At 39.1% G+C, this 15,782-nt stretch overlaps 2 protein-coding genes across 5 annotated transcripts in view; one reads left to right on the top strand and one right to left on the bottom strand.

Annotated features, from left to right (window-relative positions):
- Positions 1 to 200: 200 nt before the first annotated feature.
- Positions 201 to 9,054, bottom strand: ZPBP2 (zona pellucida binding protein 2). Of its 3 annotated transcripts, XM_050762825.1 has the most exons (9): positions 9,021 to 9,054; positions 8,626 to 8,691; positions 7,036 to 7,176; positions 6,612 to 6,737; positions 5,806 to 5,967; positions 4,937 to 5,155; positions 4,297 to 4,379; positions 1,964 to 2,144; positions 201 to 667 (listed from the first exon to the last, which is right to left on the bottom strand). In XM_050762825.1, exons 4-9 carry the CDS (start codon positions 6,688 to 6,690, stop codon positions 573 to 575), a joined length of 819 nt encoding a protein of 272 aa, XP_050618782.1. In that variant the 5' UTR covers positions 6,691 to 6,737; positions 7,036 to 7,176; positions 8,626 to 8,691; positions 9,021 to 9,054; the 3' UTR covers positions 201 to 572. The 3 variants fall into 3 exon arrangements, with proteins under 3 accessions (XP_050618782.1, XP_050618781.1, XP_050618783.1); XM_050762824.1 differs by lacking the exons at positions 7,036 to 7,176; positions 9,021 to 9,054 and adding an exon at positions 8,839 to 9,011; XM_050762826.1 differs by lacking the exons at positions 201 to 667; positions 7,036 to 7,176; positions 9,021 to 9,054 and adding an exon at positions 8,839 to 9,011 and having other exon boundaries at positions 2,035 to 2,144; positions 4,283 to 4,379.
- Positions 9,055 to 9,209: 155 nt separating this feature from the next.
- Positions 9,210 to 15,782, top strand: part of IKZF3 (IKAROS family zinc finger 3) — a 98,455-nt gene continuing 91,882 nt past the window's right edge. The window contains exon 1 of one of the 2 annotated variants that reach the window (XM_050762698.1): positions 9,210 to 9,678. Coding sequence is in view for 1 of the 2 variants with exons in the window: in XM_050762697.1 (XP_050618654.1) it covers positions 13,131 to 13,137 (7 nt within the window). In the remaining variant the exon portion in view is untranslated. Of the gene's footprint in view, positions 9,679 to 12,882; positions 13,138 to 15,782 lie in introns of those variants that run through there. The other variant, XM_050762697.1, reaches the window with a different exon arrangement.

Below are 15,782 nucleotides of genomic sequence, written 5' to 3'. Positions count from 1 at the left end.
GGGGTACGGTGGGTGTATGGAACTCTATGTATTATCTGCTCTATTATTCTATAACCTAAACCTATACTTTAAAAAATATAGTATATTAATTTATCTTAAAAATAAAATCATAGGGACCAAAATAAATAACTTTTTTGGTTCTAATACAAAGATAATATACACGCCTTTATATCATACAAGAGTGATTCCAAACAAATAAATATATGGAGAGTATAAAATTTTATTTTATTATACTTTGATACCCTTCTTGACCTTACTATACTCCTAGGTACAAAGCAACATACTGTTTGTAAACAATAAAACATTTCATTAAAAATCATCCATTAATACTTCAAGTTTCCTTTGTACACTGGAGATATTGGATTAAATGCCTTCTTAGAAATGCCATGTTAACCATTTATTTTAAAGTTTCTCAAATGCATGTTTTCCAGTGGTTTGGTCTTAGCGATTTTACTTGATGGAATTATCTGTGATGCTCTGGGATGTGAAAATCATCTTGTGTCCCTCACTTCCACAAGTAAGTAACAATGCTTCCACCTCTAATCTTCATGTGGCTGATTTTTGTTTGAAGTTTATGGGCAAGATTTAGCTCCGTAGATAAGGACAGAAACGCAGGTCTGACAAGTTACATCAACATCAGGACTAAAAGTCGCAGGACTACAAACCACTGCAGAGGAAAACACAGGGAGTAATTATAATTTAGAGGTATTTTATGCCTCTACCACTTGGAGGTATTTTATGCCAACAATGTAAATCTGCCTTTAATATCACACCATTTCAGTGCCTATATTATACCAAGTAATGTTCAGCTCATTTAAGTTGTGGAAGATTATTTACGAGTTTCAAACTTTATAATTTGATGATCTTAATAGGAGAAAGGGAGAATCCTATTTTTTCTTTTACTATCAGCATTTTACAGTATCTTCTGCAGTGCCCCATTTATGAGTTCGTATTTCTAGTTTTCTAGTTCCTATTTCCTAGTTCTCTGCTTTCTAGGCAGGACAATTCTGTTTTCCTTCATTGTACAGTAGCTTAAGACAGAACATTATAGAAATGTTTATAATACAAGAGAGTACATCAGGAAGAATTAATATACATTAAAATAGCTATATTTAAGAAATTTGGGCTTTGGCTGGGCGCAGTGACTCATGCCTGTAATCCCAGCACTTTGGGAGGCCAAGGCGGGCAGATTGCTTGAGCTCAGGAATTCAAGACCAGTTGGGGCAACAGGGCGAAACTCTGTCTCTACTAAAAATACAAAAATGTTTATGCACACCTGTAATCCTGGCTACTCGGGAAGCTGAGGTTGAAGGATGGCTTGAGCCTGGGAGGCAGAGTTGCCGTAAGCTGAGACTGCGCCACACTGCACTGCAGCGTGGGTGACAGAGCCAGACTCCGTCTCAAAAAAAAAAAAAAAAAAAAAAAAAAAAGGGCCAAGCATGGTAGCCCACACCTGTAATCCCAGCACTTTAGGAAGCCAAGGCAGACGGATCATTTGAGGTCAGGAGTTCAATCGAGACCAGCCTGGTCAACATGGTGAAACTCTGTCCCTACTTTTTACAAAAATTAGCCAGCTGTGGTAGCTACTGGGGAGGCTGAGGCAGAAGAATAACTTGAACCCAGGAGACAGAGGTTGTGGTGAGCTGAGATCGCGCCACTGCACTCCAGCCTGGGTGACAGAGTGAGACTCTATCTCAAAAAAAAATATATATGTATATATTGGGGCTTTGAATTTTTACTTCCCTTTAGCTAAATATATATATATACACACACATATATATATACACACATATATATACACATATATATACACACACACATATATATACACACATATATATATATATTTTTTTTTGGTAAAAGAATCACTGTAAAGATTCTATTCAGTTATGCCAAGTGAATTACTTATATATTCTTCTGACTCTATAACCTAAATATTTAGATATTTATATTTTATAGTTACCACAACAGCTAGCGCAATTACTGTGTAGACTTTCATCTTTTCCAAAGCCTGGTCGACAGCTATCCAGACGTACTACTTGCAAACTGTGGTCCACAAAATGCATTGCTGGTAGAGTTTTATTAAAGTTATGGTAGAAAATATATGCTTGGCTCCAAAAAAATTCTTCTATTCGATCTCTTGCCTAAGGTTGAAAAATACCAGAGAAAGGTACAATTACTAAACCATGAACCAAATTTATCCTCCAGTATCACAGGCAATAATGTACTGTAAGCATGCCATACTTTACATAGAGAAATTCCTGAAAAGGTGTGTGCTAACACCAAAATTAGTCTAGCCTTGACCTTATCAATTGTTGTTAATTAATATGTGCAATGGTTAAGAAAAATTGCCTGGGCGCGGTGTCTCATGCCTGTAAACCCAGCACTTTGGGAGACCAAGGCGGGTACATCAAGAGATCAAGAGATCGAGACCATCCTGGCCAACACGGTGAAACCCCGTCTCTATTAAAAATTCAAAAATTAGCTGGGCGTGGTGTTATGTGTCTGTAGTCCCAGCTACTCAGGAGGCTGAGGCAGGAGAATCCCTTGAACCCAGGAGGCAGAGGTTGCAGTGAGCCGAGATCATGCCACTGCACTCCAGCCTGGGTGACAATGCGAGACGCCATCTCAAAAAAAAACCACAAAATAAATAAAAATAAAAATTAAAATTAAGATTAGGCTGGGCGCGGTGGCTTATGCCTGTGATCTCAGCACTTTGGGAGGCAGAGGTGGGCGAATCACTTGAGGCCACGAGTTCGAGACCAGCCTGGCCAACATGGTGAAACCTCGTCTCTACTAAAAAATACAAAACTTAGCCAGGTGTAGTGGCAGGCACCTGTAATCCCAGCTACTCGGGAAGCTGAGGCACAAGAATCACTTGAATCCAGAGGCAGAGGCTGCAGTGAGCCGAGACTGTGCCACTGCACTGCAGCTTGGGTGACAGAATGAGACTCCATCTCAAAAACAAAACAAAACAAAATGAAAAGAAAAATTAAGACAAAAAACTTGTTTTGAATTATTTGCAATGTCTATCCCATATGTAGATAATTGGGTGTTCATTATATCTAATTTCCATGATCATCAAAGAAAAAGAGTCAAGCAAAACGGAAAGTAAGACTTTTCTTGGCCGGGTGTGGTGGCTCACACCTGTGATCCCAGCACTTTGGGAGGCTGAGGTGGGCAGATCTCTGGAGGTCAGGAGTGAGACCAGCCTAGCCAACATGGTGAAACCCCGTCTCTGATAAAAGTACAAAAAATTAGCTGGGTGTGGTGGTGCACACCTTTAGTCCCAGCTATTTGGGAGGCTGAGGCAGGAGAATTGCTTGAACCTGGGAGATGGAGGTTGCAGTGAGCTGAGATGGCCGCCACTGCACTCCAGCCTGGGCAACAGAGCAAGACTGTGTCTCAAAAAAAAAAAAAAAAAAAAAAAAAAAGAAAAAAAGACTTTTCTTTAATCAGCATTATAAACTGATGATGTAAATTTTGGGTTTTTGAGCACAGAATTTAATAATAACTAATTTTAACTAAGTACTTCTCATAAGCCATGCACAGTATCAATTAAGGGTATGAGCTCAGGAACTAGACCAGAGAGTGAAGGGATTTTTAAGACTATGTCCTTAGCCTCTGAGGATGGTAGAGGGGAGAGCAACTATTATGACCAATGTAGATATAATTTTGGAAGCACCATTGGCTTAACGTAGGGTGACATGTTTGTGAAATTGTTCTTTAAGTTACTATTTAATCATCACTTGGGGAACAAAGACCAGGGATCTATCCTTCTGTAATAGATAAAATACATAATACTAACCTTGGGAACTATCTGATATTACAGATGTGCTACTCCAGAATAACACATCTTGATACTCCAGCTCTCTTTTGATAAAGAAAAAAAAATCACATCTTGAAATAACTAAGAATCTCATAATCTCAGTTTAAAAAACTGAAACCAAAAATCGATACTTGAAAAATCAGTATTATTAATACTTTATATTTGTTTTTTTAAAAATAATTTATTTCCTCCTTTGAAATGTTTTTATTATTGATAAATATTCACAAGATGGAGAAATAGGTTTTTAAAGAAATGTTTCAATATAACAAAGTATTTACAAAAAATTTTAAAATAGCTTTATTGATTTTCAAATACTTCTTCCTTGGCTGAGGCAGGAAGATCACTTGAGCCCAGGAGTTTGAGTCTGCAGTGAGCTATGGTCGCACCACTACACTCCAGCCTGGGTGACACCCTGTCTCTAAAAGAAGAAAAAGACAAATACTTCTTCCTTACCATGAAATTCTCACCTGGAGGATATTACGATTAGTGATATCTTCACAGTCAACAGATCCATTGCAAGCACCTTTCCACCCTGGTGCAAAAGGATTAACTGAAGAGAAAAAAACCAATAGATTCACAAACGGATTCTGAAAAGTTCCGAACATTTCAATAAAGGTCCAAGTGCTGAATTCCTTGTGCATGCAGGCATGTGTTTAGTCCAGCTATCTAATCCTAGTAATAAAACAAGGTGTACAGTTTGAATAATTTATACTTGATGGTTTCACTCCATCTGGGGGCTAATGTAAGTAACTACAAGGCTTTAAAATGAATAGAAATAAATGTGGTTTGGTTATTCACTTTTACTAAGTTTTCAAAAATGCAATTTAAAATTCTATAAGAAGTTATAAGTGAAATATTAGCTGCCTAAAGGCTGTATTAATAAAATATTGATTTTAAAGAAGCAACAATATGTCATTTGAAAGTAATTACTTGGTGTGTTAAGTTTTAAAACCATCAACAGGCTAAGGTCAACTACATACTTTAGTGCTTAACAAACATTTAAGACCTATTACTTTAAAAATATCTTATATTAATACGGTAATTAATTTTGCAATCTATTGTGGTTCAGGACTAAATTCAAAATTAAATAAATTTTTAAAATTTTACCTTGAAATGCTATAAATAGCTCATGTATGAGGCCATGTTCTGGAATTTCAACAGAATGGCATTTATATGATGGCTCTATGACATGGCATGACAAATCAGACATTAGATTATCCAAGATTTTCTTCAGCACTCTAAAGAACACATCATTGTATCTCCCTATGCAAGACTTTGTGGTAAAACGTACAGCCATCTGATATGAATAATCAGGTTCCCGATAGGCTTTAAAAACAGAAGGATGAGAGTAAAAGCAATGGTGCCTAGCATTAATTTCCTCTACCAAACAATTTTCAAACACTATGTAATACTCAATCCCACCAATCTTGCAATCAGCATAGAAACTTATCTAATAACATGTTTTATCAGTTAGTCCTCACAAAAATACACAAAACTGTTAACTTTAATGAGAAATGTTGTTTTCATCTGATATATTATCTACTTGGTACATCAAGAGAAATGGCTTCTGTGGGTTGGCTATATAGATAACAGTATCAAGAAAAAGAAAGACTTTTTGGGGAGGGCCTTAATTCACAGAAATTATTATTGCTGTCAGCACAGCCCAGTGAAAGGATCATTAACTTGCTTTTATAGAATTAAAGATCAGTTTTAAAATTACCTGCTAAATTGTGATAAAGTAGATGTGCTTGCATATCTAGACAGAGGCAAGTAGGGAGTTGAAAGAAGATTATTTAGGATAAACTATCTTGATGTCAACTTAAGAGTTTGCTTAGTCAAATACATCCTGAAATATTTTGTAAGTCGTAATTGGTGATAGTCACCTATTACAGACTCTTTTTCATTAAACGGAGAAACCATACACTTAATTATGATCTGAACTAAATGTACAAGTTAAAAGGTGCCTAAATTCTTACCAAAGACCATAAAGTCATATCTCTTTTTGACTGTCTTTTCTTCTTGGGTTTCTGCTTTAACAGTCTTATAAGAAAGAGTACATGTGTAAAGTCCAGACAAAGGCTCCAAAAAATCTTTCACCATCAGCTGTCCAGTTTTAGTTACATTTATTCTATTATTTCCTAAACAGAATAGTAAATTACTTATTTAACATATAACATATCAAGCATTATTTAGTACACTTGGAGTTACAAATAGATACAAAATTTTTAAAAATTAATGAACTATCTCAACTTTAAGAATCCCACAAAATCTTAATTCTGTCATATTACTCTATGGAAGACTACATAAGTACACTTTTGAAATATATTTTGGTTTTCTTTGTTTCTTGGCATCTAGTTTCAATTGGCTCATACCAGTAATTCAGAAAAAGAGATTACATTGCTCTGTAGTACTATACAATTTCTTCAGACAAGTTGGAAACTAATTAATAATATTTATGTTCCAAGGCACTCTTAACATCATGAAAAATTTTATATTAGATATTTCATCTCCTATTACTGGTGCTACAATGATAAATTTTAGGTTTTATAAAGATCTTTGAATTAATACAGCTCTGAGAAGTAGGGCACAAAAATTACCGCTTCAGTTTTTGCATAAGGAGAAAATAAGGAAGTGGCCAAAATATAACATGATTTTTCTAAGTAGGGAGCAAGAGAAACTGCCATTAAAATTAAATTTCAATTTGTTCTTTCCAATAAGCAATAGTGATTTTCTAAAAATATGTTCACATCATTAAAAAAGTACATATTAAAATCAAATTTACCTGTTAACGTCTTTTCATTAGGCCCAATCCATAAGTAGGTGGGGTCCACTATTTCTTTTTTAGAAAGCTTAAAATCCATACAGATAAGGACTGGGCTATTTTGATGTAACTTTACATATATTTTGCCTGTGATGAAATAAAATAATGTATAACTACATTATATAGCAAAATTAAATTAAGAAATATACTCCTACCATTTTGTCCTGAAGACATGAATTAGTTCTTGCTGGATTTCACTATTTTAAAAATCAATATATAATATTTAGAACACTAGTCTGAAGTCCTTTTTGCTTCTCATAGTAAGCTTTTTAAAACTCTACACTATTAGTCATGAGTCATGACATTTTTCCATATTACAGTTTTGTTTATAAAAATATGCATTATACATTTAAAGTTCATTTTAATGTACAGATTTAGAACTCACTCAAATCATAATTTTTTGGAGGGTTGGTGGAAGCAATTCAAAGTTCAGAAAAGGCCTGGGCACGGTGGCTCATGGCTGTAATCCCAGCATTTTGGAAGGCCAAGGCAGCGGATTGCTTGAGTCCAGGAGTTTGAGACCAGCCTGAGGAAAATGGCAAAACCCCGTATCTACTAAAAATACAAAATTTAGCTTGGTGTGGTGATGCAGGCCTATAATCCCAGCTACCCGGGAGGCTGATGGAGGACACTCGCTTGAACCCGGGAGGCAGAGGCTGCAGTGAGCCGAGACTGCACCACTGCACTCCCGCCTGGGCAACAGAGCGAGACTCCCTCTCAAAAAAAGTTCAGAAAAACACTTCAGCAACACTATTTTAAAGATGATTAGCCGGGAGTGGTGGCTCACGCCTGTAATCCCAGCACTTTGGGAGGATCACCTAGGTCAGGAGTTCAAGACCAGCTTGGCCAACATGGTGAAACCCCGTCTCTACTAAAAATACACAAAAATTTGCTGGGCATGGTGGTGGGCACCTGTAATCCGAGCTACTTGGGAGGCTGAGGCAGAAGAATTGCTTGAATCCAGGAGGCGGAGGTTGCAGTGAGCCGAGATCACACCACTGCACTCCAGCCTGGGTGATGGAGAGAGACCCTGTCTTTAGAAAAAAAAAAAAAAAAAAAAATATATATATATATATATATATATGTACACACATACACACATATACACACATATATATATGCTGGGTGCTGTGGCTCATGCCTGTAATCCCAGCATTTCGGGAGGCTGAGGCGTGCGGATCACCTGAGGTCAGAAGTTCAATACCAGCCTGACCAACATGGTGAAACCCCATCTCTAACTGCAGATTTTCTCCATTAGGAACAATAATTAAGCCTATCTGGGGCATATAGGAAGATGTGCGATTACTCCTTGTTTCTGGTTGGGTGGACAGAACGATGGTATGCTTGGAATCACTGCAACCCGGAAAGATATTAATTTTAAAGCCTACTGAATGCCAGCCAGGCTCTGAGCACATAAAGACAAAGTCCTACAATTTGGTTGGGGGTCAGGGAGAGAACCCAAACATACAAGGAGTCTAAACATGACACGTGCTATCAACTGGCTCAATTTATCTAAAATTAGCTATGTAACTAATTTTCCTCGGGAAAGTTTCACTGCAGAGATAAAGGACATTTGAGCTGAGCCCTGAAGGATGCGTGTGAGTTTTCCAGTTAATAAGGAGAGGATTAAAGATATTCCAAACAGAAGGCCTTGGAAATCACTCCTCTGCGTGGCTTTCCCGCGTTGCAAAGCAGCAGAGACACCTGGAAGTGAGATGGCATCAGAGAAAGAGATCTGGAATAAATCCCAGCCCCTTGTGAGCTGCAAGGCTTTAGAGCAAGGCGACACAATAGGGGTCGCTGTAAGGATGAAAAGATGCGACCGTCGTGAACTGCCAAGCAGATGCTTGGTATAATAGATGCTCAATAAAGGCTGGCTGGTTCCCCTTCCCTCCAGCTAAGGGAAGCTCTTCCGGGAAGAGCTTCGCAGTTCCGGCCCCTCCAATGGGCCCGCGTGTGTAGAGGTCCTTATTACCTGGCTGTCCTGTCTTGCCATAAATGAAGCCCTTCGTATTGAATAACGTAGAACGCGGGCATCGGACTGCGGAGGAAAGAAACCACTGACTTTTACTTAGAAGAGGAGCGGGGTTCAGAGTCGGGCAGGGCAGGGCAGGGCAAGGCGAAGGAGGCAGGACCGGGAAGCTCGGGCAGAGGGAGAGGACTGGGCACCGGGCGGAGGGAGCCCCACCTCCTGTGAGGCACCAGAGCACCGCGGAGAGTAGGACCCACGTTCGCATCACAGTTCAGGGGCTGGCCTTGCAGGAGGCGTCGAGGGACAGACCCCTTCCTACCTCAGCCCCGGCCCAACACCTCCGCACCGCCCCACCTCCTACACAGTGCGGAGCAGAACGCCGGGGTCGCCTCCCCTACCCGTCCGTCGCCACCGCGGGAGCGGACGCGCAGGAGAGCGCGTGCGTGCTTCGATTCTCGCGCGCTGGGGCTGGGCGACGGCGAGGGAGGCGAGGCGAACGCCAGTTCCCCTCGCGCCCACAGGGCAGCAGGCCTGCGAATCTTCGCGCCTCGCTTCCGGCGCCATTTTCTCGCGCTCCTGGCCCCTTGTTCTCTGAGTGGAGCGGCAGGGAGGAAGAGAGTAAAGGAAAAGAAGCCACAGCGTCGCGTTCCGGGGATTCCCCAGACTAGGGGCTGAAGGGATCAAGGAGAGAACACCGCGAGTCACAAGGACCGTGGTGGGGTAGGGCGGCTAGGGGATGCGATGAGGAATCCCCTAGGAAGGGGACCTGAGGAAGGCAGAGACTTGTGACAATTTCCCCCTCACGTGAAGCAGAGAGGCCCGTGTGGGGATTTCCTGCGCCTCTCTTCTCATGAACACTGAAACTGTGTGTCCAATCTCTTTCAAACTGACACGCGATTTTTACCTAATTGCATTCTTTACCCGCAAGACCAAGACCCAGAAGAGCCACTACTGAGCCAAGAAGGCGCCTCTGGGCCTTCCCACTCGAGAGGAACGTTGAATCTTCATTTTCACTTCAAGTATGAGGCGATGTGAGAGACCTCCCCCAGTGCAAAGGTATCTAGGTTGATGAAGTGACCTTGCTTTAAAAATGGGCCCAGTTGTAAGGCAAGAGCCAGATTGGCTTTTTCTGTAGGGATGAATGATTAGTCAAGATCAGGGAGCTCCAAAGGGGATCATGCCCTCGTCTTTGATGGTTCCTTCTTGGCTACTAGTTTGGTGACCCGAAAGGCCCTGTGCGTTGTCTGTTTCTTAGCAGCGGGACACCACCCTCAGTAGTGGTTTTGAGTAGGCTGGTTAGTAGAGAGAGCCCAAGGTTCAGACAGGGTGCAGAATGGTTATTTTGGGTGAGATCAAGAGTTTTCGGTTTTATTTCCTTTGAGCCGAGTCAGTACTTGGACTATCTCATATGGTCCAGGAGCAACCTTTGTCAGTAATTTCATTTTTAGTCACTGTTAATTTTACCTATATAGCATAAGCCATGAAATGTGACTCAGTGAGTCAGATCCACCCATTGTCAGTTACCATGTCTGGATTCATGGTCTGGTCTCAACTGCTCTCTTCTTAAGGTAATGATAATGAAGACAGATTTAGGCATTATCTTGATTCCCTACAAGTTCGTCATTCCAGTTTTTGTCAAAGTACATTATAAATCCACAGTGTGTTTTATTGGCTTCTCGGTTTTTGGTAAGTAATTGATCCTTGTAAATCCTATGTGATAAACTAAATCCTATGAGAGGAGACTTAACCAAATGAGTAATAGTTGTCTGTCAGAAGTACCCATCCACTCTTTTTATATAAACTTTTTATTTTAGAAGAGTTTTATATTTACAGAAATATTGCAAAAACAGTACAGGGAGTTTTTACATACTCCCTCCCGATTTTCCCTATTACTGACATCTTACATTGGTATGGTACATTTCTTACAATTAATGAACTAATATTGATACATTACTATTAACTGAAGTCCAAACTTTATTCAGATTTCCTTACTTTTTTATTCAATGTCCTCTCCACCCCGTTTCTTTTTGTTTGTTTGTTTGTTTGTTTTTGCTCCAGGATCTCATGCGGGATCCCACATTACCTATAGTCATTGTATCTCCTTAGATTCCCCTTGGCTGGGTCAGACTTCTCTTGTTTTTGAAGGTCTTGACCTGGCTTTAACTGGTGAGGTATTTTGTAGAATGCCTCTCTACTGGAATTTTGTCTTTCTGCATATTAGACTGGAACTATGGGTTCTTAGGATGAAGATTACAGAGATAAAATGACATTCTCATCACATCATATCAAGGAGACATACTATCAACATGCCTTATCACTTGATGTTAACCTTGGTCTGCTGGCTGAGGTACTGTTTGTTAGGTTTCTCCACTGTCAGTTTATTCCCCCGCTTTCATACTATACTCTTCGGAATGAAGTCACTTTGTGCACCCACACTTAAACAGTGGGGATTTATGCTACATCTCCTTGAAGATGGAGTAGCTACATAAATTATTTTACCAGTCCACTTTCAATCCACTTAGGTATCACTCTCAGGAGTCTGAAATACTCAGTATTGAACTATTTACAGAGTACTAACACATTCTACTGTCAAATATACAGAGAACATTGTAATGGAAAATCATAAAGTTTCCTTACAACTTTTTTTTTTTTTTGAGATGAAGTCTCACTCTGTTGCCCAGGCTGGGGTGCAGTGTTATGATCTTGGCTCCCTTCAACCTTCGCTTGCAGGGTTCAAGCGATTCTCCTGCCTCAGCCTCCTGAGTAGCTGGGATTATAGGCGTGCGCCACCACGGCCAGCTAATTTTTGTGTTTTTAGTAGAGACAGTATTTCGCTATGTTGGCCAGGCTGGTCTCGAACTCCTGACCTCGTGATCCACCTGCCTTGGCCTCCCAAAGTGCTGGGATTATAGGTGTGAGCCACTGCGCCTGGCCCACAGCTTTTTAATAACCAAATAAGTTTTCATCCTCATACCATCCTTGTGAAATTTTACAGTTCCTCTTCTGCTACTTTTGATGTGCTATTTTTGCTTCTAGAAACTAACAAACAACAAATTTCCCCTTTCAGTACTAAAATTAGACCTAGTGTTTAGAGTATTTCTCCAAAATTGATATCCTGCAGAACTCCCAACTCATGCAGTTATAGAGATGCTACTGTGGTGCTTAAAGCCAGTGTAGTTTTTCACCCACTTAAATATATTTATATATACAGACATCACTTAGACTGCCTATACCAACGACGTACTCTTGTTTAAAACTACAATTCATAAAATTACAGCATGTATACTTTAACTTGTAAGTGTGGGTTTCTTCTGATATGGTCAGCTGATGCACAAACCCTCAACCTTAAGTTTCAAATATATTTGTATACACTCATATAATTTTCTAATAGCGGAGACGGTGGCCTTTTGAGACTCATTCGTATATTGTCCAACACTCTGGGCATCTTTAGAAGGGCTCACCTGAACAATGTCACTTAAACCTCAATGTGAAGAAAAGTTCTGCTTTGAAAAACAGTTTTGTGGTCACTTCCCCTTTCCTCTCTCTGCAGTCAAATGTGTGCTTTACCTCTGGACAGTAGGGAGGATGTTGGGAGAAGATGTTGACTGATACATATCTGTATACTAACATCTTTAAGTTAATTTTACTATCTTACTGCCCCCACCTTCAACCCTTAGCTCTACTTTCTTTGATTAATTTTCTGGTACATCCTGTACGTATTTTTGTAAGGTGTCTATTTGGAAGAAGGCAGGCTGGGAGAAAATCAACACACTCTATAAAACACTCACTCTATTTATATAGAGTGGGTAGTATTGTGTGAGTGGTGGCAAATAAACCAAGCAGTTCCCAGAGGGAAAATAAAAGTGAGATAATTGCTTCCAAAAATTAAAAAGTTGAATTGATAAAAGTGCCAAAATCCAACTGTCTTTCTGAAAACTTGGATCAAAAACTTTTACCATGTGAAATGAAAAAGTGAGGAAGGAAAAAAAAATACTTTGAAAGAAGGGAGTTCTCATTGATACTTTCCACGGCTGTTATCACCGAATCTAGACAAAAAGTTCCAGATCTCCCTCAGTTTAAGATAAACGTCTTTGAACTTGAGCTTGCCAAGAAAGCGAGGCTGACCCCCCACCCTCCGTGTGATATTACTTTTCTCATCCATTATCCTTCTAAAATAGACATTTTGAGACAATTTAGTGATGCGCCATTTCCATCCTGTCGGGGTTCCTTGGGTTTGACATTCAAAAGGGGGCTGGAGGTGCGGAACCCGCCGCACTCCACGGCCAGCGTCCTTTAAAGCAGCCGCCAGCCAGCGCCGCTGTAACCCCGCGCACCGGCAGGTCGCCGGCTCCTGCCCCTTTCAGTCTGCGCCGACGCGGCGGCCGGATCCCGGGGACTCCCCGTGCCGGGAATCTCCCGCCAGCTGCGCGCTGAGTCCAGGCGACGGCAGGAGCACGTGGAGAGGCCGGGTAGCCACAGCGGCAGCTCCAGCCGGGCCCGGCAGCGACATGGAAGGTGAGCCTCCAGCGCGCTTCTTTTCTCCGGGGTCTTTGAGAAGCTTGGCCTGTGCAAGCAGCAGAAAGAGTTTCTTATGAATCTCGGTTTTGCTTCTATTTATTTCTTTTGTCAAAAGTAAATATGAGGTATTTCAGAGGACAAAGCGCGTCGGTTCTCGTACGTCTCTCACTTGTCCTTCCCCCGCCCTTTGGAAAGTGATAACTTCTTTGCAATTTTATTTCTAAAGGGTTGTCAGACATGGGGGGTCTACCCTACATCTGCAGAGGAAGAGCACTTAAGGGGTGTCCCTGAAACGGCTGCAAATCTGGGGGTGGAATAACCAACACTTTTGGATATTTTTTCCTTTGTGGCCTCAGTGTTCATTGGAATTACGCTAATCTGAGTAACTTGTTTTCTTACAAGGGTAAATGGTGTCATCTGGGAAAGGTACATTTTAAAGCGGTTGGCACTTGCAGTTCCCTTGGGATTCGATCTTCTAATGAGTCTTCTTTACCCAACGCAAAAATCAGATTTACTTTAGGAGTTTCATGTTAATTAATTTTGAAAGTCGTAACGCTATCCTCGCTTCTCAAACATTTTTCATTCTATACTTCCTTGGGATACCTAAAATTTCACACTGCTACTGTAAACTCTTCAGTGGTCTTTTCAACAAGTGTTTCTAAAACCTTGAAAATGGCAAATGCATCTCAACTGGGGGGATGGTGGGATTATGAAATTCAGAATTTCATTCTATTAAAAATGAGATATTGACACCTAACTAAAATGTTACTTTGATAAATATGAAGATTGTGAATATTTTCTTCATAATAATGGGAGGATCTCTAATTAACAATGAACTGATCTTTGGCAGCTTTATTTCTAGAGTATATTAAGTTATTAAAATATCAAAAATTTATGCTTTTAATTTTTTAAATTAGGGATTGAAAACTTAAAAAATTTTGCATTTTTAACATTTAAATAATGGTCTATTGAAGTGTAATTTTTAACAAAGGTTTTATTGGCCAATAGCAAGGAAAAAAAGTCGGGCTGTTGTATACTATGGGAAAAATAATTTTTAAAAAGCTCTTATGCTTTAATTATTACAAATGATTAATTTGTTTTTATGAAATTATAAATCAGTACTCCGACACTATTTTTCCTAGCCTTAACCATACCACATATCAAGGATAATGTACAGAATCATGTAAATCCATAGAAACTGGAGTATTTCTCTATAAATGTTAATACTTCCAAATTCATTTATTTAATGTAAAATTAAGAAACTAATCTTATTATATAGAATAAAGAAACATATCTTAGGTTATTGGTGTACTAACACAGATATTTAATAAGCCTGGATGAAGACTCGCTTAAGAAGAAAAGAATGAAAACTTGTGTAGAATTTAATTTACAATGTGTAGACTATAAATGGAAAGAGAATATAGATCAATAATTTTTAAAAGTTGTGTTTACATGATTAGATTAAATTTATAGGTCCATGGAGAGAGTGTAGATTATGCTTAATGCAAAAACTTTAACATTTAAATTTTAAAAAGAGGTTAATTATGTGAATTTGGCTATATTAATGTCAGGTCCTTGAGGATAGAGTGTTTGATGTGGTAAAATACCTAGTTCATTATGGCTACCCAAAATTGACTAATCTGTCCCATGTTTTTGATATTTAAAATATTTTTATATCATCTTGTGGTTTTGATTTAAGTCTAGAATAGAGATTTGGTCTGTAGTGTATACCTCTCTTGGCAATGTAAGAAAGTAGATTACTTCATGGAATGCTTTTATTTTCTGCCCAATTTGGGGGTCACATTGATTCATAACAGTTTATTTTACAATGCAATACTGAATATAATTCATTCAACATATAAAGTCATTTAGCAAATTCATTTATCTTTTAATTAATGTATTGAGACTTTCTGTGTATGAAGATGTCAGATGAATAAACTTTTGAAATAGAAATCTTGTAGAAATGAAGATTTAATGCATATACTAAATCAGAAGCTATAGCTTTTTAATTTTCTCACAATCTGTGACCTTAAATATTTTCTACCCAAAGACTCTTTATGAATCACTAAATTTTATTATTTGTACTATAACATCTCTTCTGTCTGTTATGGTCAGGAAATGAGGCGGTTCACAAACATGAATTTCACAGGTAATGGCAGACTTCTTATTTAATGTAAAACATTTTTATTTTTAACAATATTGAGTAAAAATTTTTCTAAGTATATTTATTACACAGCCCCCTGCTTTATAAGCAAGGTACACAAGAGATAAGTTTATCTCTGCAACTCTGAGTTACTGTTCTGACCATCAGATCATGTATTATTCCATAATATATTCTCACAGGGGTTTTGAGTGATGTAAAGCTGAATGCCCCTACACCAAATATACCCAGGATATTGTACAATTTTTGTCTCCTTCTTGATGTTAGCTTATATTTCTTACCACATAGATTGTTTGGTAGTAGTTTTTTGTTTCAGGTCCCTTTCCATGTTCTGGATGGCTGAGATTAACGGACATAAAGCCTGTAGTTGATGGAATCTGTTTGTCCTCAGTTGTGAGCCTATGGAGGACGAAATACAAAGGTTTTAAGAAACAAAAGCCAGAGAAAGGCCATGGCGTCCTGGTAGAACATATTTTTTCAA

This window comes from Macaca thibetana, chromosome 16, assembly GCF_024542745.1.
Source record: "Macaca thibetana thibetana isolate TM-01 chromosome 16, ASM2454274v1, whole genome shotgun sequence".
NCBI classification, from domain to species: Eukaryota; Metazoa; Chordata; class Mammalia; order Primates; family Cercopithecidae; genus Macaca; species Macaca thibetana.
Note: the sequence above shows the minus strand (reverse complement) of the source record. Positions and strands in the feature narration are given on the sequence as shown.